This window comes from Mirounga angustirostris, unplaced genomic scaffold (assembly GCF_029215605.1).
Source record: "Mirounga angustirostris isolate CCGP_5_RB_7025 unplaced genomic scaffold, mMirAng1.0.hap1 SCAF_11, whole genome shotgun sequence".
Taxonomy (NCBI): Eukaryota; Metazoa; Chordata; class Mammalia; order Carnivora; family Phocidae; genus Mirounga; species Mirounga angustirostris.
The window spans coordinates 123,412,371-123,437,417 of record NW_026991719.1 but is presented as its reverse complement, the minus strand read 5'-3'; the positions used below and the strand labels follow the sequence as shown (position 1 = coordinate 123,437,417).

The 25,047-nt window shown below is 46.7% G+C and overlaps 1 protein-coding gene and 1 pseudogene across 1 annotated transcript; one reads left to right on the top strand and one right to left on the bottom strand.

Moving 5' to 3' along the window:
* Positions 1 to 638: 638 nt before the first annotated feature.
* GPR50 (G protein-coupled receptor 50) lies at positions 639 to 5,378 on the bottom strand. The gene is made up of 2 exons (XM_045871382.2): positions 5,192 to 5,378; positions 639 to 2,302 (listed from the first exon to the last, which is right to left on the bottom strand). The coding sequence occupies exons 1-2, from the start codon at positions 5,376 to 5,378 to the stop codon at positions 639 to 641; spliced, it is 1,851 nt and encodes a 616-aa protein (XP_045727338.2).
* A 17,291-nt stretch (positions 5,379 to 22,669) lies between these two features.
* Positions 22,670 to 23,209, top strand: LOC123841777 (ATP synthase subunit d, mitochondrial-like; annotated as a pseudogene).
* Positions 23,210 to 25,047: the final 1,838 nt, after the last annotated feature.

Sequence of the window (25,047 nt, the reverse complement as noted above, 5' to 3'; positions counted from 1 at the left end):
TTCCCTTTTGCCATTTGAACTCATAGGCATAAAAATTTACTTTAATAAGAGCTTATCAAATTGTGTTCTTCAGATATGGGTCATATCTTGTTGCTGAAATTTAGAAAAGAAACTGTCTCAAGGACTTGCACTTTATCAAAACTGCCTTTCTGACTGCCATTAAAAGTACAATATAGAGTTACACAATTAGAAACATAAAGCTTTGCAGTCACATTTACTTACAGAAGCACTCCTCCCCCACCCCTGGGGGGGTGAGAGAAGAAAGCAGGAAAAAGGAGAAGGAAATGAGGAGAGGGGAGAAAGGGGGACACGGGAGTGAGGAAAAATCGAAGTCTAAAATTTCAAGGATCACTTTTGGCTCAAGGTCAACTATAGGAAGAAAGGGAGGCTCAGAACAACAGATGTCAAACTTGGGGGAAATCTGGTCTCTAAAATACGCACACACACACACACTTCTCCAGAGTAAGTGATGTAAAGAAGGAGTATGCCTACAAGGTGGATGTAGCTTACACCATGTGTGTGAGTCTGTGTCTGCATGTCTGTGTGTAGGTGCGGTAAGTTATCTCACTTTGAATTACACATGCTAGTCAAACTTGAAAGTGGACCACTACTTACTTGGCCACCCCCAAGAGCATTTTTCACACAGCCATTTCATCAGAATCAGCTTCAACATCAATAACCACAATCTTATGGGAATCATCGGTGGTAGTGGTGGTCACAGTGGGGTCAGGAAGGTTGGCAGCAGACTCGGGGGACCCACTGGCAGGGCTGCAGACAGGCTCAGGGAGATCGGTGACATCACACTCAAAGGGGCCGGTAGCGGTGGTCTCAGGGTGACAGGAGGCAGAAAGGTCAGGGTGGCCCGCAGCGGCAGGCTCAGGGTGGCTGGCGATCACTGGCTGGGGTTGGCTGGTGGCAGCAGGCTCAGTATTATCAGCAGTGGTGGGCTCAGGGTGGGTGGTTGCAGGCTTGATGTAGCCAGTTGTGGGTTTAGGGTGGCTGGTGGCAGGGCTGAAGGCAGCCTTGGAGTGGATGCCAGCAGGAACGTGGTGGCCAGTGACAGGTTTAGGGTGGCTGGAGGCAGACTTGAAATGGACAGAGTCAGTCTTGAAATGGACAGAGGCAGGCTTGAAATGGACAGAGTCAGCCTTGAAGTGGACAGAGGCAGGCTTAGGATAGACAGTGGCAGACTTGGGGTGACCAGAGGCAGACTTGGAATGGCCAGAAGCAGGCTTGGAGTGGCTAAAGACAGACTTATGGTGGCCAGAGGCAGACTTGCGGTAGGCAGAGGCAGACCTGGAGTGGCCAGAGGCCGGTTTGAGATGGCCAGAGGCACACTCAGGTTGGGCAGCTGCAGCATCCCCAGGTAGTGGAACATTCCGGGCATTCATCGGCATTTCCTCCACAGCAGGACTGGCGCGGGCACAATCTTGTTCATGGGCTTGGTCACGGGCTTGGTCTCGGGCGCGGGCGCGGGCACGGGCCAGGGCACGGGCCTCCCGAGTCTCACGAACATCAGTGATGAGGCCAGAGAGGAACAGGATAGGGTGCCGCATAGCATGGAAGATGGTCCAGTATTCCCTTCGGAAATTCTCATTGAGGAGACCGTAGATCACAGCGTTGAGGCAGCTGTTGAAGTAGGCTACGAAGTAGGCTGCAAGATAAAGCCAGTTGGGGATCTTGCCTGCCATCTCCTTCGGACTGACAGCCACCAAGACAGTGAGCACGTTGATAGGGCACCAGCACACTGCAAAGAGGAGGAAGATCACAAACATGGTTAGAAAATTGCGAACCTCAGCAAGCTGGTTGTCAGGATTCTGCCCAGCCGGGTCACGGGCTGCCAGCACTTTGGTCCAGATCCTCACGTAGCAGAAGCCCACGATGAGCAGAGGGAGGACGAAGTGGATGCAGACGATGGTCACAGCAAAGACAGGGTTGTTCAGGTAGTTGAAGATGCAGGTGTAGGTGCGAGGATCATACTCGATTGTGCCAATGTACATGTTGGGCAGGACAGCCAGGACGGTCATGATCCAGGTGATGACCAGGTAAATGCAGGTATTGCGCACACTGAAGATCCGCTCGTACTGGAGGCTATGACAGATGTAGCAGTAACGGTTGATGGCAATTGCCACGATGTTGAAGATAGAACCGACCACACTCAGCCCTGTGATGAATCCAACCATCTGGCACTGCAACTGGCTCAGATCCCAGCCTCCGATGGCCATGGCATGCAGCATCAGAGGGTAGGGGTAGACGGCTACCAACATGTCGGCCACAGAGAGGCTAACAACGAAGATGTTGCCTGGAAAACATATCAGGGAAGGAAGAGGGGGAAAAACAGAGAAAAATAAATGGTTAAGTATGGAAATCTATACATTTAAACTGGAGGAAAAGACCAGCTGAAGTGGTGACAATTTAGAATTCTAGAATTCTTTTAAAGAAATATTCTTGTGTTTTTATTTTCATATACAAGCATTATTCTGATGCACAACCAGGTTTGGGAGACCTGTCCTATGTGCAACTTTTTCCTTTCAAGCAATGTCATGTCTGCTTTGAGAAAAAAGCAAACTTCTGTCAGAAAGCCGTAAGCACATAAGCCCTTTGCGGAGCCCTTCATACTCACGCACGGACACGCTGCCACCATTTTAAACAAAAACAAAATGCGAACTTTTTTCCCTACAGGGGGATAGGAAGAGAAGGGGGAGGGGCGTGGAGGCGAGCTTGATAAAGCTGTGGGTAGGAAGTAGGCTGGAGGTGTGGGGCGAAGGGAAGAGATTGAAGGAATGTCAGGAAGCCTCAACCACCACCCCCCCACACACACACACACCCCGAAAAAATGAATGAGCCTTCTGCCTTCTCTAGGCCGGCATTGCTTTTACAACGAAAACACGTCTAAGACAACAGTCTGAGGAAGGGCACTAGAGGCCGTCGTCTTCTTAAGAAAACGGGATCAGACAATAATCTATGACCAAGCCCAGTAAGTACTTACCATTTCCGAGGTAGGCTAAAAGTGAAAACTGAGGGGAAGGGGGGAGACCCTGTAAAATTTAGTCTGAAACCAAAAACAGTGCGTAGGGAGAAAAACAATCAGGAAAATGCCTGCAGGGATTAGCAGAAGTGCCTGCTTCCTGCGGGTCCAGCGCAGCGTCGCGCACCCGCACATTCAGCTCCCTGTGGAAGAGCCCCTGGCCCTGCGCTAAACCTTACTGGAGCCTGTGGCTAAACGGGAAAGTGAAGAGGGGGCGTCGGCCCCCACTCCCGTTTTGTAGGGCAGCGGGAGGAACGTTTTTTGCAAAACCTTTCCCAAAAAAGGAGGAAGAGGCCAAATGCAGGCGTAGAGCCCTTTTTTTTGGAAACACCTCGTTGTTAATTAGCATTGGTTTGGCAAAATATTGCACTTCATCTTGAACTAGGAGAAAATGAGCACTTTTTAAAAGGGCAAAGGAGTGGTTCCCTCTGCCCTCCTGCCAGCGCGGCCTCCACGCTTTCTACCCAGAGGTTCTTTCTAGGGTTTTTCTCTCAAAGAAATGAATTGGGAGAAGAAAAGTGGAAAAGACAGAGGGAAAAACCTTAAAAACAAAACCACGACAACCATAAAAACCTTTATTTGAATTAGAGAAGGAAAGAAAGGAGAAGGGAAAAAAGGAAAGGGAAGAAGAAGAAAAGAAAGAGAATGGGCTTCGCAGGTGGTCCCCGGGGCTCCGTGGTTCCTTGGGACCGCACTGCTGGAGCGAAGGTGAGGTCCGAGCGCGCGGCCCCACGTCTCCAGGGGACCAAAAAGAAATCAGACACGCCCACCAGAGTTTAAAAGGAACGTTTTAGTGACTGTGTGCCCGTCAGGGCATTTTGAAACTTGTAGGGTAGTTGCGATTCCTCATCTCCGCAAAGTAATCCCCCAGAGACTGGCTGCCTCCTCTCCCCCGGGCCCCGCCCGCCGGGTCCTGCGGGTACCCGATCCTCTCCCCCCGCCCCGTCTCCCCCTTCTGCCCCCTGGCCCCAGCCGGCCGAGATCCCAGCAGCCGAGATCCCGGGCACCGCCCCCTCCCTCCTGGGACCCGAGCGCGGAATTCGGGCCCCTTCGCCCCTCCCCTCCCCTTCTCGGCCCTCTCCCGCCCAACCTGCAAAAGGGGCTTACCGCTTTGCAGGGTCTGCCACCCCCACCCCCGGCACAGGTCCCGGCGCCCGGCCGCCTCCCGCGGCTCCCGCAGCCCGGATCGCAGCTGGCCCCGCCCCTGGGCACTGGCCGGTAGCGAGGGGATTCTCGCTCGCCTCCCCACGCCTTCCCAGCTCCGCGCGCTTTGCAGTCTCTCCGCGTCTCCCGCCGCCCCCTCTGCGCTCTCCCGCGACCCTCCCGCCAACCTCGCCGGGCTCTGCGGTCTTCTGCCCCCACCCCCGCCAGACGCCAAGCTCCGGGGCCTCTCCTCCGCCCCGCCCCGCCCCGCCCCGAGACCCCCAACGCCCCGCTTACGGGCTTCGCGATCTCCGCCGCCGCTGCCGTCGCTGCCACCGCCGGCTGCGCCCAGACCGCCGCTCTGCTCTCTCCGCCGTGCGCCCTGGGACGGGCGGACGGAGCTCGGCTCCGGGGGACCCAGACCACCCTGCTCCACACTCGGGCGCTGGGGTCTGTGCTCCGCTGCCCGGGAGCCCCAGGAGCCGCGGCAGCGGGGGCTCGGCTGGCTTTGCGCGCGGCCGCTGCGTTGCGCTCCTGTAAGCGCCGCCGCAGCCGCCGCAGCCGCCGCAGCCGCCGCGAACTTAACTTTCCTCAACCCCGCGGCTCCCTCCGCATCAATTCGACCCGCACCGCCTCGGCGCGGCCACCTCTGCGGCGTCTGGCTCGGCGTGCTGTCCCCAGACGGTGGCCGCGCTCTCTGCTCGGGTGCCGACTCCCTCTGCATCAGGTCTCCGACGGGGCAGGGCTCAGCGGTTTGCCGCGCTCCGCGGGAACCCGGGCTTTGCACTTGAACGCCAAAAGCTAATTTCCTGAGCTCCCTGAGCTCCCTCCAGCCTTGAGAAGCTCTAAATTAATGGGGCCCCCGCATAACATCACCGCCCAGGTTCGCAAGGAATTTGGGGGTAGGGACGTTCAGTGTGAGGGCACTATCCAAGGGTTCCCTATTTCGGGCGCCCGAACTAATGCCCTAGGGGTGGCAAGTGGCTGAATGCTGGGTAGGAAGAAGGAAGGGTGGCTTACCAGAATTTCGAAGCTTCTTGTTCTTTGTCACAGCTAAGATGACCATGGAGTTGCCGATCAGGTCGACGACGATGGTGATAACCATTGCGCAGAACATAAAGATGATTAGAGCTGGTGGGTAGTCTGGCTGCGGCAGCTTACAGCCAATGCAGCCGTACGGGGTGGGAACTGCCAGGGTAGGCCCCATGTTGCTGCCGGAGATCTTTAGGATCTCCCAGCTGGTCCGGACAGACAGCGAACACCTGCTCTGTCACCAGGAGCCTGGAGCTTCTGGAAAGCTGCTTCCCCTCCGAGAATCAGAGAGCGAATGACAGCATCCCGCCCCTCTCCGATGAGCTTTTAAAGCCTCAAGAGGTGGCTAGCCCCACCCCAAGTCCCTCCCCCCGACCAATCAGAGCTCCCTGAACACCCCCGCTTTGGTCTCCAACTCTTTTTGGACAAATCCACAACGAGGTGTCGTCTTGCTTCCGACTGCCTTGTTTGTGCTTCCCCTCTAGCCGCTCCTCCCCATCCCCTAGGTACCTTGCGTGGTGACAAGCTCGGAGTCCACCTCCCCGCCCTGGCCACCGCGCATTTGTTTCTAGCAAGTTCTCCTCCCTCGCCTCGCAATGCAAACACCCAGCAAAGTGATGTAAAATGCAGGGCAGGGGCAGGGGGTCTCTCTTGGGGTCCAGTTCCAACCCACGCCAGTCTGTAGCCCCCCGCAGAGTGTGCAGGGGAGCCAGTGGCCCTTGAACCTTAGATGTGCACCCCTACAGTCTCCCTGAAAGGTTCATTTCACTCCAGGAGCTCTTGCCCTTTCAGAGCCTTTTGCACCTCGTGGGGGGAACAGGGGACAGCTGCCCAGAGCTTCCATCCTCAGTCTGGGTGCCCAGTCTCTAGGGAACTTATCTCTCCTCCACTGCCTGCCAGGAGCCGGTTATCTCCCTTAGCGGCAGCAGCGAGTGAGCGCTCAGTCGATCCTGGACTTACGCTCTACGGAGGGAGATGTCCCCTGCACCCGGCTCTGGGACCTGGGAGTGAGTCTGCACTCTGGGTGCGAGAGGAGGTAGCTGGTGGCTATTTGTTCCAAACTTTGGGGCAAGCGAGAGCGGGAGCTGATCCCCTTCCTCGCTGCCGAGCACCGTGGCTGCGAGAGCTCAGAGATTGCTTTGGGAAAAAGTAAAGGGGCCGAGAAAGCCCTTCTCTCGGGCTGCCGCTCCTCTAAGAAACCCTGGGCGACGGTTTCGGCTCTTGTCCCCTCTGGAGGTGCTCCGCACGCTCTACAAGGCAGAACGGGGTTGTCGAGCAGCCTCGGGGAGCTGCGCTGCAGCAGCGGGACGGGCGCGGAGGTGCCGGGCAGTGCAGCCAAGAAGACAGCGGCAGACCAGCGTACAACTCATCTCGGTCCATCCCCTACCAGGGGTCTCATTTCCACCTCATTCGGTCGGGCCGCCCCTAGCCCCGTAAATCTCCCTTCGGAGGCGTCACGGTTCTCTTTGGTGCGCCCAGGCTCGCGAAGCGCGCGGGCCACGGGAAATCCGAACGGCTGGGGCTAAACTAAAGGCGCGAGATTCTGTACTCGCTCCCTCCACAGTCTTCGTCATGGGAATGGATTCTGACCGCTACTCAAAGTTATGGCTCTTGTTGAGAAGCCTCCCAGAAAATACCAGCAAACACTTTGCAACTTGTCCCAGACTAGCCTTCTTGTTGCGGTGGGGGAGAGGGGGTTGCACTGTCTGGGAGCGCCACCGTCTGGACACAGCAGGCCCTCCTGCCCCGCGGGGAGACGGTCGGACACGGGGGGTGGGGGCTAGGGGTGGATTCCGCGAGGGACCTCAACATTTCAGAGACCTTTAACGGAAAGACAGACATGGCTGAAAGCAAGATTGCACGCACTGTCTCTAGCTGGAAAGCCCAAAGTAGGAACGTGTCCCTTGCTTGAAGATGAATCCCACCCCCCTCCCTGTGCTCGCTACTGAGAAGGCAATCCGCACGAATAACAATTTCCCGCCTGGAGCCTTTTCACATTCATTATCTCACTGCTCCTCGCTGGCTGGAACCTGAGCAGCGCTCTCTCCCGGCTGGACGGAGCCAGGATTTCTCCATAAATGCAGCCTGAGAGCCGGCTCCGCTCTCCTCCCCAGACGAAGGTGAGCCCTGGAAAGAGGCTAGCGGCCGAAAGCCCATCCACATCGTGGAATAGTTCGTCCACATCAGGCTGCGCACGCTGATTCCCTGAGGGTTTGGATCTTTTTACTTATGGCAGGGAGACGTTTTTAATTCAAGTAAACAAAAATTGGAATGAAAAAGGAAACATGCATCCAGCGACTGAACACACTGGCATCTCCCCTGCACCCCAGATTCCCGCAACAATCCTGTAAAGAGAGTCGGCAAACTGTTTTCAGGCATTGTTATATTCTAGTGCACTGTACTTGTGAGATGAGGTGGCCCCAGAGCTGGTGGAGGCCAGGGGTAGTGAGAATTCTCAGAGGCTGTGGCCTGGCCTCACCTGGGACTGAGGAGTAAGCAGGAGAGAGGGTGAGCTGATCCCTGGCCCCCGCTGATCCCTGGCCCCAGCCCCAGTTGGGACACTGCTTGACCACGACCTCCTAGGACTTGGATTTTTCAGTACTGGACAAGTGGGAGAGGTATCTATTTTAATAATGGAAGGCATTCTGCATCTGGTTAAATTAATCTTGTTATTTTTATGAACTATCTTAATAAAGATTCTGAACATTTCCCAGTCCTAGGAAAAACAGATGGGTATTGAATCTGTTATGTGGATACATATGAGGAAGAAAACCAGTCAGAGTTTGCAAGGGTAGGACAAGACTCATGTGCAATAAGTAGTTAAGGGGGAAGCTTTCTACTGGGTAGAGTTGTAGTGTGTACGGTTTATTTAAGCTTCCAGAGGATTTTTGAGTGTTTTTCTAAAAGGCCTGCTAGGAAGCCCTAATAACTAGGGGTGGAGAAAAACACTTTATTTGGGATTTGAAAGCTATAAGATAGAGAATCAAAACAGAGGACAACTAGGACATTCCCTTGTGGTCCCAGGAAAACCTTGGAAACCCATACAGAGATTGGGAAGGAGAATAAAGTGATGAATAGTGGACAGGGAATTGTGTAGAGAGCTTGCACTCCTGGAGCTCAGCCAGGTCCGGCATGGTCCCTTCCCCCAGGTCACTTATTAGGAAATGAAGGAGACTACCTAGCCTCCCAGAGGACCCCCAGCATGAAAGCTTGCCACATCCCAGGCAGAAGCGATGCCAAGGGGCATTCTGTGTAGAAGGTAGATAGTAAAAGCTTTTTCCCCTCTTCTCGCTGATACACAAAACTTTCTTCCATCTCAGCCTCCACATTTCTCATGTTTTGAAGATTGGGGCAGGCCTGGAATCAGGTGAGAGAGAGAGCAAGTAAGCAGTTTCTGCTCCGAAATGGGCAAATTTTCTGCACATGCAAGGTCACTAATACTTTGCCTGTTATTAATGCACTGTCATTTTAAATAAGCATTTCATGGTTTTCAAAATCCCATCAGGGATATATTTTCTCACAACAATGTCACTTAAGAGATGGGGAAATAGGCTCAGAGAGGTGAAAGGACTTGCCCAAGGTCATGCCAAGGCTGGAGGAGGAGCCCAATATCCTCTCAGCCCTGAGGCTTTCTCCCACAGCCCAGCTTCACACGATAGTGTTTTGCTCTGGCACTTGATAGGGTGGATTCTGTGTTCTCTTTTATTGTTCTTGTTGTTCTGTTTTCATTTGATTGCTTTTATTGAGATATAGTCACATACCATAGTTCCCCTTTTAAAGTGCACAATTCAGTGGTTTTCTGTACATTCACAAAGTCCTGCAACTATCACCACTATCTAATTTCAGAACATTTCCTTCAACCCAAAAGAAACCCTGTACCCATTAGCAGCCACTCCCCGTTCCCTCCAACCCCCCAGCTTCTGGAAGCCACTAGTCTGATTTGTGTCTCTATGGATTTGTCCATTCTGGACATTCCACATAAATGGACTCACAAAATGTGTGGCCTTTTGCGTCTGGCTTCTTTCCCTTAGCATGTCTTCAAGGTTTACCCATGTTGTAGTGTGTATGAGTGCCTGTTTTCCTTTTATGGCCATATAGTATTCCATCGCATGGATAAACCACATTTTGTTTATCCATTTATCCATCAATAGACCTTTCCACTTTGGGGCTATTATGAGTAATGCTGCTGTGACAATTTGGGGTTCTCTTTTAGCCCCAAGCAGCCCCTGGCCCAAGAGAGCCAAGCAGAGGGCTTCTTAGTGCCAGCTCACATCTTCTCCACCCCCAGGGATGGCTGGACAGCCAAGGAATTTCTCAAGCACTCCAGACTTCTTTGGCCAATGCTCCTCTGGATGGAGATTGCATTTGGTTCAGTTCTTGAAAATATAAACAGGCTTGAGCCCACAACTGATGAATCACTGAACTCTACCTCTGAAACTAATAATATGCTATATATTAATTAATTGAATTTAAATAAAATTAAATTAAATTTTAAAAAAACAAGCTTGAGCCCACATACTCATAGTGCCTTGTCAGAGGGTTGATGGGAGAGTTGAATGTGATGATTCATGCAAACACTTAGAACACTCTTCAGAACAGAGTAAAAACTCAACAACCACTCATATTATTATTATTATTATTCTGAAAGTGTCTAATACTCTGTCTAAACTCTCTTTGTTACACTTCCATAGAGGACAGAGGCTTTCTGAGACATCAGAGACTCTGCCCCCAGCTCCTCGTGCTCCAAGGCCTCTTGCCTCTAAGCTCTACTTCCTGTCAGAAGCCACCCGAAGGACACTCCTCAGCATCCCAGGCATCATGACATGTGAGTGTGTCAGTTGGAAAGGAACATAGTGACTTGTCTTTTCACAGGCCCCCAACATGCTTCGCTGACACAGTCTGTATAGTTCCCACAAGAAGGAACACTCAGATTTCTTGACATCAGTCAGAATGCAAGCATGGAGGATGGCTGGTCTAAGACAGCTCAGAAGTCCACAGGTGGCTGGGGAAGCTGGCTTTCTCAGCACAGTGTGGTGCCAGCCCAGGCTGAGGAAGGTCTAGTTCCAGGTCGAGGGTGGGGGCCAGGACTCCAGGGGCAAGGCTGTAGCCTCAGAAGAACTGAGCAAGGGTTTAGGCAGCAATCAAGACACTGAGACTGGGAGCATCAACCAAGTGGGTTGTTTTCCTAAACAGACTAGGTCTGGTCACATTTGCTTACCCAATGTGGAGACACTGTTCACATTTGTTAAATGAACAAGGAGAATGATTGTCCTCTCCAAATCTTCTGGGCGTAATTCATCATGGCTAGAACCACTTTATCTTCTCCTGTGCTTGAGTCATTAGGGAGAATAGGACACATCCATTTCCTTTAGTGCAATCAGGGGCTCACCGAAATAATTAGCAGCCAGTATTTCCAGGATCTTAGTGCCCAATAAAGACTACAGGTTAGATGGTTCAAATCAAAGGGTTACCAGGGAGAGAAGAAGCACATTAATTACTTGTAGTAACACTTGGACTCCCTTCCCCTTGTACAATTTACCTGCTAATTAGAGCTTAATGAACAATATCCATTTTCCTAGCTTCTTGTTCCAGCCAAGCATGATCACCCATGCATTTAAAAACTGTCCCTCTTATTAATCATCGTCATGACTTCTGGTGCCACAAACCCCTTGCCTGGGTGCTCTGCTTTAGCCCACTCTATTGCAAGACATAGGACATGAGTACCCAAATGGGTCCTGTTTGTCCCCAGTGGGTTCCCTCAACCCCCAACAATGGCTAACATGTATGTGTGCTTCCTAGATGCCAGACATTGTTCTCAGGGCTTTGTCCATATATTCTCATTTAATCCTGACAATAGCCCTATGACATAGGCTCAATTACTATCCCTATTTCACCGATGGATAAACTGAGGCCCAGGGAAGCTATGTCACTCGCCCCAGATTGCACAAATAATGAATGGTAAAGCCAGAAGTCTCCTTGGGCGGTCTGGCTCCAGAGTTTGTGCCTTAACCATCATGCCTGATTATTTGTGCACATTGTTCCTGACTCAAGAGCATTGGCTATCAATTTTACTGCATGTTAGAGCCACCAGGACTGCTTAGAGAAAACACAGCTTTCTAGGCCTGACCTTAGAGATTCCAATTCAGTAGATCTAGAGTGGGGCCTTGGAATCTGCATGTTTTCCAAAAGCCCAGGTGATTCTGATGCAAGTGGCCCAGGGATCCCTCTTGGGGAAACTCTACTTTTAACCTGATCCTGCAACTAGTCGCTGGCAATTTAAGGAATTCTAGACGTAGCAGTCAGTGACTCAGTGCCCAGTCTGCTCTTGCAGGTGTGGTCCTGCTGGGACTTTATACAGTTCTTCTAGTTTGTAAATTGTGCTTTGGTCCTCAGACTCAATCCCACCCTTTACTTCAGTTGTAGTGATGGGGTTCTTGGCCCAATGCCTGAGAGCAACCTGCTCAGCTCCCTGAAAGCAGGCACCGCTTCCCAAGCTAGGAGAAAAGACTGTGTGGAGGATCAGAGAAGGAGATGTGGCTGTCTGGAATATTAAGCAAAAGGATGAACTGCAATGAAACGTCCTAACAGGACCATTCATTTGCCTATAGAGCCACTAAAGGAAATCACTGGAACTTCCTGTAGAAGGAGGAAAATGAGGAAACAACCCCACACTAGCCCAAGTCAGAAAGACTACAGGACCTCACAGGTGCTTCTCTTCTGGCTTTTCTTTGCTGAGCAGATTACTATATTCCAGAGACACTTGGCCCCACTGAGCTCCCATTTGGAACAGAAACCATAAGCATCTTCTGGGGTTCCCCTTCTGCCTGGCCTGCAAGGCTCTGATCTAAGGGGCACCCGATGGAGTGGGTGTCAAAAAGAAGGCCCCCTCACACCACCGCCACCCCTCCCCCCACCGCCACCCCTCCCCCCGCATCTTCAAGATGCTTACTGACAATTAGCTAGAAGTTCTTGCACTTCTGTTGGCTCCTAAACAGGAACTAATTTGATTTTGTATCTTGCAACTTTGCTGAATTTGCTGATTAGTTCTAATAGTTTTGTTGTGGAATCTTGAGGGTTTTCTACTCACAAGGTCATGTCATCTACAAACAAAGATAACTTTGCTTCTTTCTTTCTAGTTTGGGTGTCTTTTCTTGTCTGATTTCTCTAGCTAGGACTTTCAGTACTATGTTGACTAGAAGTGGTGAAGGTGAGCATTCTTGCCTTGTTCTTGGTCTTAAAGAAGAAGCTCTCAGTCTGAAACTGATGAATCACAGACATGTACCCCTGAAACAAATAATACATTATATGTTAATAAAAAAAAGAAAAAAAAGAAAAGAAAAAGCTCTCAGTCTTTCATCATTGAGTATGTTAGCTGTGGACTTTCCTATATGGCCTTTTGTTATGTTGAAGCAGTTTCCTTCTGTTCCTACTTTATTAAGTGTTTTTATCATTAAAGGGTCTTGAGTTTTTGTCAAATGTTTTTCCTGCATCAATTGAGAGAACCATGTCATTTTTTTTCCTTCGTCCTTTTACTATGGTGTATCACATTGATTGATTTGTATATGTTGAGCCATCCTTGCATCCCATGAATAAGTCCTTCTTGGTCATGGTGTAAAATCATTTTAATGTACTGTGGAATTTGGTTTGCTAGTATTTTGTTTAGAATTTTTACATCAAAGTTCATAAAAGATATTGGTTTGTAGTTTTTTAAATATTGTCTTTGGTTTGGGTATCAGGTTAATGTTGACCTCGCAGAATGAGTTTCTAAGTGTCCTATCCTCTTAACTTCTGGAAGAGTTTGAGGAGTATTGGTATTCATTCTTCTTTAAATGTTTAGTTGAATTCACCAAGTTAGGCAAATAGAGACCAGTGCCTAAAGCAGCTTGCAGTAGGTTAGAAAGTCACAAATTTGGTCACTCTGCTCTCTCCCTTTCATGGAAGGACACTGGGGCTGAGCTGCAGCTCCCCTAAGCTGCAGGGAAAGGGCCAGCAAAAGTGCCGTGAAATTTCCTACCATTTTAAATGTGGTTTTTTTTTTTCTTGGTTTGGAATATGTTTGGTTGCTGTAGACCTTTAAATGATTTCCAGAGCTCCTATAAAGTTATTTTAGTCAGTTTCTAGTTGTTTCTTTAGTGTTTCCATGGGGGTATGAGAACCAGGAGCTTTCCAGTCTGCCATATTCCTAGATTTAATTTTGATAGTTATTATTTTCTAGGAATTTATCCATTTTATCTACATTTTCAAACATATTGACATAAAGTTGTTTATAATATCCTCTTATCTTTCTAATTTCTGCACAACTGTAGCAATATAGTTTTATTCATTCTTGATGAATCATTTTCAATGATTATCAATGCATTTTCTTTTATTCTTCATCAAACCCACCAAAAGCTTGATTTTTTTTTTTTGTTGTTCCTTTTAAAGAACCAACTTTTGGCTTGGTTGACCTCTCCATTGTATGCTTGATTTCTAGTTCACTAACTTTTGTTCACATCTTCATTATTTCCTCCCTTCTACTTTCCTGGGGGTTAATTTGCTATTCTTTCATTAATTTTTTAGATGGATGCACAAATTGTTCATTTTAGTCCTTTTTCTTTCTCTGATATATCCATTTAAGGCTATAAATTTCACTCTAAGCAGTTCTTTAGTTACATTTCATAATTTTAATATGCAATGTTTTCATTATTAAAATCTCAATATCTTTTATCCCAAAAATATCTTTTGTAACTCATAGTTATTTAAAAATTGTTTCTTAATTTCCAAACTTATAGAGACATACTAGAAATCCTTTTGTTGCTGATTTCTAGTTCAATTCCACTGTGATCAAAGATCAATTATACAATCAATTATTGTATATGATTTCAATCTTTTCAATTTGTTGAGACTTACTCCATGGCCCTAAATGTAGTCAATGTTTGTAACTATGTGCTTTAAAATAGTTTGTATTCTGCAGCTTCTAAATGCAGTGTTCTGTATATACCTTTTAGATCAGGTTGCTAAACCATGTTATTTTAATCTTCTGTATCATTATTTATTTGACTTTTTGTCTTTTTATTTCATCAATTTCTGAGAGGCATATTAACATCTCCTGCCATGATTGTGAACTTATCTATTTCTATTTGTACTTCTAGAAATTATTGCTTTATATTTTTGACCCTATGTTATTAAGTCCATATATGTTCATAATTGTTATAACTTTTTGGTCAATTGAAGTTTCTATTATTATGAAATTATACCCTATACCTAATAATGCTTTTTGCCTTTAAGTCTTTTTTGTCTGATATTAATATAGCCACACCAGCTTTTCTTTAGTTAGTAATTTCATGGTATTTATTTTTCTATTCTTTGAAAATTTCAACCTTTCTGTATCTTTCTCTTATAAACAGCATTTAGCTTGGATGCCTGGGTGGCTCAGTCAGTTAAGCATCTGATTCTTGGTTTCAGCTCAGGTCATGATCTCAGGGTTATGGGATCAAGCCCCACATTGGGCTCCTTGCTCAGCATGGAGTCTGCTTGAGGTTCTCTCTCTTCATCTCCCTCTGCCCCTCCCCCTGCTCTCTCTCTCTCTAAAATAAATAAGTAAATCTTTTAAAAAAGAATCCTTTAAGAATAAAATAAAATAAAATAAAATAAAATAAAATAAAATAAAATAAAATAAAACAAATAGCATTTAGTTGAATTGCTTTTGTCCAGACTGATATTCATGGCCCTTTAAGGGAAGCATTTAGTTCACTTACATCAATGTTGTTAACTGCTGTATTGTTTTGGACATTCCAGTTGTACCAGGTGTTTGATGTTTTCTCTTTTTTGTAGTCACCTAGGAGAGGGGCAGGATTACTTCTCTTTTATCCTTACCTTGGTGTTACAGTCCTTTGGGTCCCCAGTTTATTGTGAAGAACATTTCCTATTAGACTTCTCACCATGGTCCAGTCCTAGTATTTGGCTTCTGTCCCCCTTGCCCCATGAGGCTGTCAAACCCTAAATTCAAATTTGCCAGATCAGCAGATACCCTCAGAGCAAAGGATTCCATTAATCTTTTTGTGTTATCATGTTTCTTTAGATGTTAGACTGGTAATTCCTTTCTCTGTAGTCATATATTCTATGTTTTAAGACTTTTAAAAATATCTATTTTATCTAATTTCTCTTGTTTTCAGCAGATGAGTTGGTCCAATTAACCTAGACTGCCACATCCCTGGAAATGGAAGTTCTCAAACCCTTTCATTTTCTGTGAAGAGAGTTTTCCTCTCCACAAATATATACCTGTATACAGGCTTTCAGATAGTTCCGCCCCCCTCCATTTTTTTTTTTTTTCAATCTCGCATTTCTCTCTTGTCCTTTGGCATCTCCAAATCCTCATGGACTCTTGGGTTCTCCCTCTTTGGCAACACTCTTCAGCCCATGGTAACCTGAATTTTGTTTCCACCACTCTCTTAAAACTACCTTTGGCAGGGTCACCCAACAACGACATTCATGCTGCTCAATTCAATGGATATTTTTCATCTGTCATCTCTCTTGACACCTCCACTGTATTTGATACAATTGACCACTCTGTCCTTCTTGAAATACTCTCTTCCCTTTCCTTACATGACAGCGTACTCTCTTGACTCTCTACTTACCCCTCTGGACATTTGTTTGCTGGCTTTTTCTCCTCCAACCAACACTAAACCTAGGCTCAAAGGACCTGATTTCTTTTTTTAAATTATTATTTATTTACCTGACAGAGAGAGAGCACAAGCAGGCAGAGTGGCAAGGAGAAGGAGAGGGAGAAGCAGGCTCCCCGCTGAGCAGAGAGCCTGACGTGGGGCTCGATCCCAGGACCCTGGGATTATGAGCTGAGCCAAAGGCAGATGCTTAACTGACTGAGCCACCCAGGCGCCCCTCAAAGGACCTGATTTCTATTTCTGACTCTATTATTCAGTTTGAACAAATGACTTCTACTCTCTGGACTTTAATTTATTAATGATTTCTAGAAGCACTTACAGTTCTAAGTTTTTATAATTCCATATTTTTGAAGATCTTTTCAGTAATGGAAATAATAAGTAATAACTTTCTATGAAAGTTTAGTAGGACCACACCAGTTCCAGCTAACAATATTTACTGCTACATTCTGGAGAAGAAAACTGACTTAGAGAAATAAATGCCCTTTGATGCTTAATAGCTTTCATTTAGTTGTGTGTGATGTGTGACAAACTGTTTTTTCCCGGAACTCCATCCTGTGCGGGACCATGTGTTTTGACAGAGATATTTGGTAACCTTACCTGGGGCTATGTCAAGAAGAGATTTAGCAAAAGAATCACAGCATCATTCCCCTTTTTGAATCACAGTGGGATACCCTGTTTGACACAGAGATATATTTAGAAGACCATCTTGAAAAACCAATCCCCAGCAAATGAATGATATGGCTTCAGTACTCTGTAGGATTAATGGGATCTTTCCTTTTATAATTTAGTCTCTTACATGGGATTCCAAATCAAATCACCATGAAATTTTGATGGTGAGGAAAAAATTAGGTTTTTCTTCCAGTTTTTATTTCTGGGGTAGTATTTGAAGTTCCCAAATATGTTGGCATTCTTCACTAGCTGAATTGTCTTATATGATGGGATTATTTGGGAAAAGTAAACATTAAGTTTATACTCAAATGGGAGAAAAGGACTAATCTCTGGTAATGCTTGTTCAGAATTGAAAGATGACATGTCTGTAGCACCCTCAGATGGTTTAAACTCAGCACTGCTCAATAGAATTTACTGTGATGATGGAAATATTCTCTATCCGTGATATGGTAGCCACCAGCTCCATATGACGATTGAACACTTAAAATGTGGCTAGCACAACTGAGGAAGTGATATTTAATTATATTTGATTCTTAATTAATTTAGATTAAGATTTAAATCACCACGTGTGGCTGCTGACTACAGTAGTGGACTGCATAGTTCAAGAGAATAGACTTTAGTTTTTCTGTCTGTACAATCTTGGGGTCAGGGTGCATGTGAGAGTGAATCAGATGCCCTCTTGATTCTAAATACTCTGTCCCTCTTTCTTTTATTATTTTTATTTATTTTTAGAGATTTTATTTACATATTAGAAAGAGAGAGAATGAGCAGGGGAGAGTCAGAGAGAGACAAGCAGATTCCGTGCTGAGCAGGGAGCCCGACTTGAGGCTCAATCCCAGGACCCTGAGATCATGACCTGATCTGAAGTCAGACGCCTAACTGACTAAGCCATCCAGGTGCCCCCTTTGCCCCTCTTTCTGACTTGACAATTGGACCTTCCAAATGAGCAGAAGGGTAGGTTCAAATTTAAACTTTTTAGACTCCTCAGAATGCTATGTTTGAACTTGGTGCTTAGAGAGTCAGCCCCCAACTCCTGGCTTGAGATTGTTCCCCTTCTCTTCATACTCCCACTGCATCCAGCACTGCAAGGGGCTTCATTTATATGCTTGTGGATGCCTGAGCATGCATGTCTACACTTTGTCTACATTCCCCCAAACAGCTGTCTCTTGGCCTCCTTTTGGGGCTAAGTTTGTGCATATTATTGGTTCAGTCCACCCTAAGGAAGGTATACCTGGAAGCAAGCTAGGAGCGGTTCAGGCAAGGAATTCTGTGGTCCCAGGTAACGAGCATGGCCTAAAAGAGGGAATATCAGCTCTGGTCTAACACAAACTCTTGATCCTTTGGGCTCCTTACCCCTGCCATGGCCATTCATTTTAGCAGATATTTTTCTGGCCCTCCTCCAGCCATGTCACTTCTTAAAGAACAGGTCCCAGGTCAAGAGCCACCTCTGCCTGTGCGAAGGCAATTCTATCTAAGACTGAAGAGTTATGACAAGCATCACCTTAAATCAGATATTTGCCCCTACACTGTGCTGTAGAAGAACTAGACTTGTGGACAGTACACCTGAAATACTTTCAAGATGGAGTAATTGACATACTCTGAGAAAGCCCAGGCCTTAAAGGGGGAGAAAGAGAGATGGAGGAGCTTGCCTGGTAAGAAAAGGGGGAAAGAAAGAAAGATATTCCAGGCAGATGGTGCCTTATCACTATGGAAGATTGACGTATGGGCAGAGTGAAGCCAAGAGTAGAGGGAAGAGCAGAAGTTGAAGTCAAGGAAGTAGATTGGGGCCAGGTTGGAAAAGGTCTTAATAAATGTCATTTTATTCCAATGGAATATAAGCTCAAAAAGACAGAGACCATGTGTGTCTTGTCTATTGCCATGTCCCTCACCAGTTTTAGCATAGTGCCTGGCTCAGTATAGTGACAAGGACCACATTCAGATAGGCATTCCTGCCTTGGTACAAGGCCTGTCACAGGGAAGGAGGCAGTTTGGGCTGATTTATGGTGAGGTTTTTCATAACTCTTTAGAGTCTTACACTCAGGAGCCCAGCCAATAGTTTTCTACTGAATGAAGACTGAGAAGTTCGGACTTTAGAGGGGATGGAGAACCACCATTTGGTGCTCCTGAATCTCCAGCTAGCACATGCACTGCCATAACCTTGCCCTACCTGTGGGATCTGGATGCTACTAGGTTCTTCTGGCCAAGGGGTGAGTAATTCCCCTCATTCTCCTGTCCATTTATCTGGATCCTCTTCTGGAGTCCTGGTTGAGTTGGACATGGAAAGGAGGAGTGGAAGGAGCTCTCACATAAACAGAAAGGTGCATGCAGAGAGATCAGAGCAGAACCAGAGATTACAGTGTATTGGGGAACGGTGGGCACAGAATGTCTAGGCAGAAGAGGCAATCTATGGAGTCAGATAAAGCTGAGATACTAAGGGTAGTGGGGACTGAGGAAATGTCATTGGATCTGACAATTAGGGGGTCACAGATAACAATTCAAAGGAGGGGAAGACAGAAGCTAGATTTCCAGGATTATGAATAAAGGCGTCAGTGAGGAAGTGGAAAGAGTGTGAAGATCACTCTGTTGAGAAGATACGCAATGGAATAAAGAAGAAAGAGGGCAGTAGTCAGAGGAGGAGAAGATGTGGAAAGGCAGCTATGGGCAAGATGGTTCCAAGACCAGAATGCAGGTAATGAAGACAATGATTATTGAGAAGCTGTGAGGATGCAGCCTAGGCTCTGCCAACTGAATTTATAATGGATGCAGTCTGGGCAGTGCTAGGCAACAGAGGGACAGGAGAAAGCTGCCAGGAGGGGGCTGGAGGGCAGCACTGAGGGGGATTTCTCAGAACAAGGTATTAGAAAAACAAGAACATGGAAAAGGCAGAAGCCAAGGTCTTGCTTCCTATGCTAATTGAAAAGTCTGTGCTTGAGCCCTAGCTATGTAGGTAGGTTGAGTAATTTACCCAGGACCACACAACTACTACTGGGTTGAATAGTGTTATGGACTGAATTGTGTCCCCACCCTCCCAAATTCATATGTTGAAGCCTTAACCCCTAATGTGACTATATTTGGAGAGAGGGCCCTTATGGAGCTAACTAAGGTTAAATGAGGTCATAAGTTCGGGGCCTTGATCTGATAGGACAGATGTCCCTGTAAGAATAAGAAGAGACCAGATGTGTGTGTGTGTGTGTGTGCGTGTGCGTGTGCACGCATAAAGGAAAGGCAATGTGAGCACAGAATAAGAAGGGGCCATCTACAAACCGGGAAGAAATACCTCATCAGAAATCAACCCAACTGGCACCTTAATCTTGGACTTTCAGCCTCCAGAACTGTGAGAAAATAAATTTCTGTTGTTTAAGCCACCCAGTCTGGTATTTTGTTAACCAGTGTGGCAGCCCTAGCCCCCCCAAATTCACATCCACTTGAAACCTCAGAATGTGACCTTATTTGGAAATAAGGTCTTTGCAGGTATAATTAATTATGTTAAGATGAGGTCATACTGGATTAGGTTGGGCCCTATATCCAATGCCTAGTGTCATTACAGAAAGGCCAAGTGAAAACAGAAACACACATGAAGACCAAGACCAAGCTTGGAGTGATACAGCTGCAAACCAAGGAATGCCACTGAAGGAATCTTCCCTCAGAAGCCCTCAAAGGAAGCATGACCCTGCTTGCACCTTAATCTCAGACTTTTGACCTCCAGAAATGTGAGAGAATAAATTCCCATTGGTTTAAGCCACTGAACTTGTGGTAATTTGTTATGACAGCCACAGGAATCTAATAGAGTGGATTAAAAACCTGCCTCCTCACCAATCCCACAGTCACACTGCCCCCTCCCAGAAGGAATCACTGCTAGCATTCTCTTGGGGTCCTTGTAAACGCTGTCCATGCATGAGTATGGATACAGTACCTTTTTCTTACCCCTTGAAATCCTACTATACACACTCTTCAGTAACTTGTTTCTTTTCATTCAATGAGGTAAGTAAAGTGGATTGACCTTGTAAATCGCTGTGAGGATTAAATGAGTTAATGTACACAAAACACTTGAAACAGTGCTAGCTACCTCATTTTCATTAACAGATTCATACTGTTCTCAAATATGGATGCACCACCATTTATGTCTAGATGGAGATTTACACTGTTTCCAGCTTTTCGCTAGTACAAGCATCACTTCAATGCCATCTCTGTGCATGCTCCCCTTATGGGAGTCAAGTGGGTTGTGCCAGTTTTCCTTGTCACTAACAGTGTATGGTTGAGACTGTCTCCCCATACCCACTCCAACACCCAAGTCTATAAAAGATTTAAAGATTTTAATCAGTAATACTTTAAATACCGTTGTGTATATCGTGATCTAATAGGCAGTGTTCTTCCTTTCTTTTGCTAAATACCTGCCATAATTGGTTCATAAATGTATTTCACGGTTGTTTACAATGGCACTGTGACAACTGTCTTAGAGTTCTCTTTTATGATTGGTTTTCACAAGCCATGTAGCGGTGGTTCAAAGGCCCTCATGAGAGCATCTGGCCACAGCTGACACCAGGGATGTGTGAACCCAGAGGACTCTGCTAGCAGTCTGTCCTGGCCCAATCTACGTTGGAGTGGGAATTACCTGCACTCCCTTCAGACAAGAAGAAGTGATTCGCAGCCTGTCATGCTTCGTATTAAGCTAATGGAGCCCCTTCTATTTTCAGATGCACCTGACTGCCTGAACCCTTGTGGAATTTGCAGTGGGGGTCATATGCACACAGGGCAGCTTGCCAGGGGTTAGGAAAAGAACAAGGTTCATGTTGTAGAGAGTAGCTTCCTGCCTTCCTGGATTACTATCACTCAAGGGCTCAGTTCCAGCAGCATAGAGCATGAACAACCAAATTAGCCATTTGTCATCTTTCTAAAAAGAAGACTTCAGGGGCGCCTGGGTGGCTCGGTTGGTTGAGCGACTGCCTTCGGCTCAGGTCATGATCCCGGAGTCCCGGGATCGAGTCCCGCATCGGGCTCCCTGCTCAGCGAGGAGCCTGCTTCTCCCTCTGACCCTCCCCCCTCTCACGTACTCTCTCTCATTCTCGCTCTCTCAAATAAATAAATAAATCTTTAAAAAATAATAATAAATAAATAAATAAATAAATAAATAAAATCTTTTAAAAAAAAAAAAAAGAAGAAGACTTCAGTTTTGGTGTTCTGTTCCTGCTCTTCTCCCAGCCTATGCCTCACTGTTCTCTCCAGGCCTCCTTGTCCCCAACCTAGAAGGGAGCCCATCTGGGCCAGGGGCCCTGCTTCTTTCCTCCCTGGGTTTGTAGCTGCCCCCACGTAGTGCCTGGAGTACCATAGAGGCTTGGGTCATATGTATTGCTGTGGAGTCTGGGGTTCCCTGTAGTGAGATACACAGGTGGGCTGGCTCCACTTAATGGGCCAGGGGAAGTGGGAACCCTCTGGAAGCTGGAATGTTCCCACCCAAATTTTGCAGAATGAAATTATCACTTTCTAAAAGCCCAGTATCTCACTGTGAGGATTCAAAGAATGATGAAGTGTAAAAAAAAAAAAAAAAATGATAAAGATGCTGCATTTCTGGACACTACAAGGACAGCAAAGGGCTCAAGAGTCTAAGGAATTAGGGAGCTTCCCTGGAGCTGGGCGAAGGGCACAAACACCACACACACATGCACACACAAACACCAAACAGGGTTTACTTAATTACTTGCCCCAAAAAGTGGGGGAATTAAAAAAGAAACAGGTGAGCTTTGTTTTTCTATACATTTATCAGATGGAGCCTGCAGCAAAGTTGCAGTGATGAGGCGTTCCAAGAGAAAAGATTTCCTTCGTTTGCTGAGACAATATTACATCTAAGGCATTCCCTCAGGCTGTTTGAATTACAGATGCTCATTGAATAAGAATGAGAACTCCATGCTCGCTTTAATTATAGAGCAGTGGGAGATAGATTGTCCCTTGTGCTCTCTGAAAGAGGCTTGCAAACAAGCCAAATCATCTTAACAGGTGAAGCCCCTGAAACTGGTCACTGCCCTGTGGGGGTGGTGAGCAGTCTTTCTGAAAGATCTTTCTGACTTGGGAATGAGCAAGTTTGAAAGTCACATCAAATGCTATGTGGTTGGGGCCGCTGGGGTCGGTGAAGGATCTCAAGATGGCTGCGTGAAAACTTGCTCTAAAAACCATCGATTGGGTAGCTTTTGGGGCGATCAGACCCCGAAACCAGAAGGCCATTGCTAACTCCCTGAAATCCTGGAATGAGACACTTACCTCCAGGTTGGCTACTCTCCCTAAGAAACCACCTGCTATCGACTGGGCTTACGACAAGGCCAATGTGGCGAAGGCTGGTTTGGTAGATGACTTTGAGAAGAAGTTTAATGCCCTGACGGGTCCTGTAGCAGAGGATAAATATACTGTTCAGGTGGATGCTGAAGAAAAAGAAGATGTGAAAAGTTGTGCCAAGTTTTTGTCTCTCTCAAAGGCCAGGATTGAGGAATATGAAAAAGAGCTGGAGAAGATGAGGAACATACTTCCATTTGATCAGATGACCATTGAGGACCTGAATGAAGTCTTCTCAGAAACCAAATCAGACAAGAAGTATCCCTATTGGCCTCACAAGCCAATTGAGAATTTATAAACTTGAGTTGGAGAGAAAGCTCTGGCCCTCGTATTGTAAACGCTGGACATTAAAAATAATGATACGGTAAAAAAAAAAAAAAATGCTATGTGGTTACTTCTACGTTGACTGACTCATCTGTGCTGGTGAGAATATAATGACACAGTCACGCCTGTCTGAGCTCCCCAAAGGACAGAGGGCACCTCTGGGAGAAGACTTCCTTTGGGGCATTTAAAATCCTCTACCTCCCACCCCCAAATACTATCCCACTCCTTGGGGGAAATTTTGTTGCTTCTCCAAAATACAGTCATCCCTATGCGTCAAGGGATACTAACATGGTTTATATGTTCACATTTTCTTAGAGAATAAATGTCCAAGAAAAGCAGAGGCTTTTAATCAGTGGCCCACAAACTGCTTAGCAGCCTATTACTATGGGCAGAAGCCTGAGGGGGGTGGGCTCCAGGGGCCAGAGGGTTAGAGGAAAAGCTTAGACACACCTGAAAACATCTGAATGGCCTCCAGTCTACATCTGGGCACCCCAAAGACACAAGTGGAAAATAACTGAACAAATAAGCCCACTCGTTAAACAATAGCATCCCCAGCGTGCAGCAATTCTTGCGCCTATTGGAGCTGGGAAAACTAGAGACCAGCAATCAGAACACCAGGCTCAAGTCCTGGCTCTTGCGGTCTTTATTTGTTCTAATAGAAAAGTTTCACCTATGCAAGATGAATGAGTTCTAGAGATAATGCTGTACATCACTGAGCCTAGAGCTCACGATATGGTATTATGCCCTTCAAAATTTGTTAAGCAGGTAGATCTCGTGTTACGTGTTCTTATCACAAAAAGCAAAGAAACAAAGGGTACCAGGATGGTTTGGGAGGTGTTAGGTATGTCTCTTACTTTGTGCTGATGATATCATGGGTGTTTGCACATGTCCAAACCCATCTAATTGTGTACATTGAATATGGGTAGTTCTTTGTATGTCAGTTATAGCTCAATAAAGCTGCTTTTTAAAAGAAGGAGAGGAGGGTGCCTGGGTGGCTCAGTTGGTTAAGCGACTGCCTTCAGCTCAGGTCATGATCCTGGAGTCCCTGGATCGAGTCCCGCATCGGGCTCCCTCCTCTGCAGGGAGTCTGCTTCTCCCTCTGACCCTCCCCCCTCTCATGTGCTCTCTCTCTCTCATTCTCTTTGTCTCAAATAAATAAAATAAAAATCTAAAAAAAAAAAAAAGGAGAGGAGATTTAAAAAAAAAAAAAAAGGTTTGACGGATGCCCCTTAGTTTTCTTATTCTGACCTCCATTCACTTCCTCATTTTTTCCATTTATTCAATAAATATTTATTAATTCCCTGGTATATGCCAGGAATTAGGAGCCCAAACCCTGTTTACTGTCTCCGTGCTTATTACCCTCTTCCAGACCTCTCCTCTTCAGGCAAGAGAGGTCCAATTTAGGGCTAACCTCTTACATAGAAAAACTTGTCAGAGTTCAGGAGTGCCCCCCCCCCCCCCCCCCCCCCCGCCCAGAGAAACTTTGTAGCATACGGCATTATTGGCGAATCCATTTCTCTGTTTCTAAATCTGTATAATGAACCCTCGAGAAAGTCTCAGCATAAAGAGGAATACTCAGGGACCCAGAAATTTCCCCACTGGCCACTAGCTAAAAGGGAAAAAATAGGGTCACTCTGGTGCTAGGAGGTCTGCTGAGAGGCCAGGCTGAGTTATTCTGAGAGTGGGGATAAGAGAGAAGAGAGAGCCTTTGAAAGTAACATATCTGGTGCTGCAGGGATGGGAAACAGGCCACCTCGGGCCCTATAACAACACGAGCCCTGACTACCCCCAAAGAACTAGGATCTAGCAAGGCCTGATGTACAGAGAACTGGTGAAAAACGACGCAGCGGGTCGGGGGGATGAGCGGGT

Bases quoted from the DNA above. Each gene is read 5' to 3' on its own strand.
- GPR50 (XM_045871382.2), bottom strand. From the start codon at position 5,378: ATGGGGCCTACCCTGGCAGTTCCCACCCCGTACGGCTGCATTGGCTGT. The intron at 2,303-5,191 runs GTAAGCCACCCT...TATGTTTTCCAG, and splicing joins CAAGAAGCTTCGAAATTCTG to GCAACATCTTCGTTGTTAGC.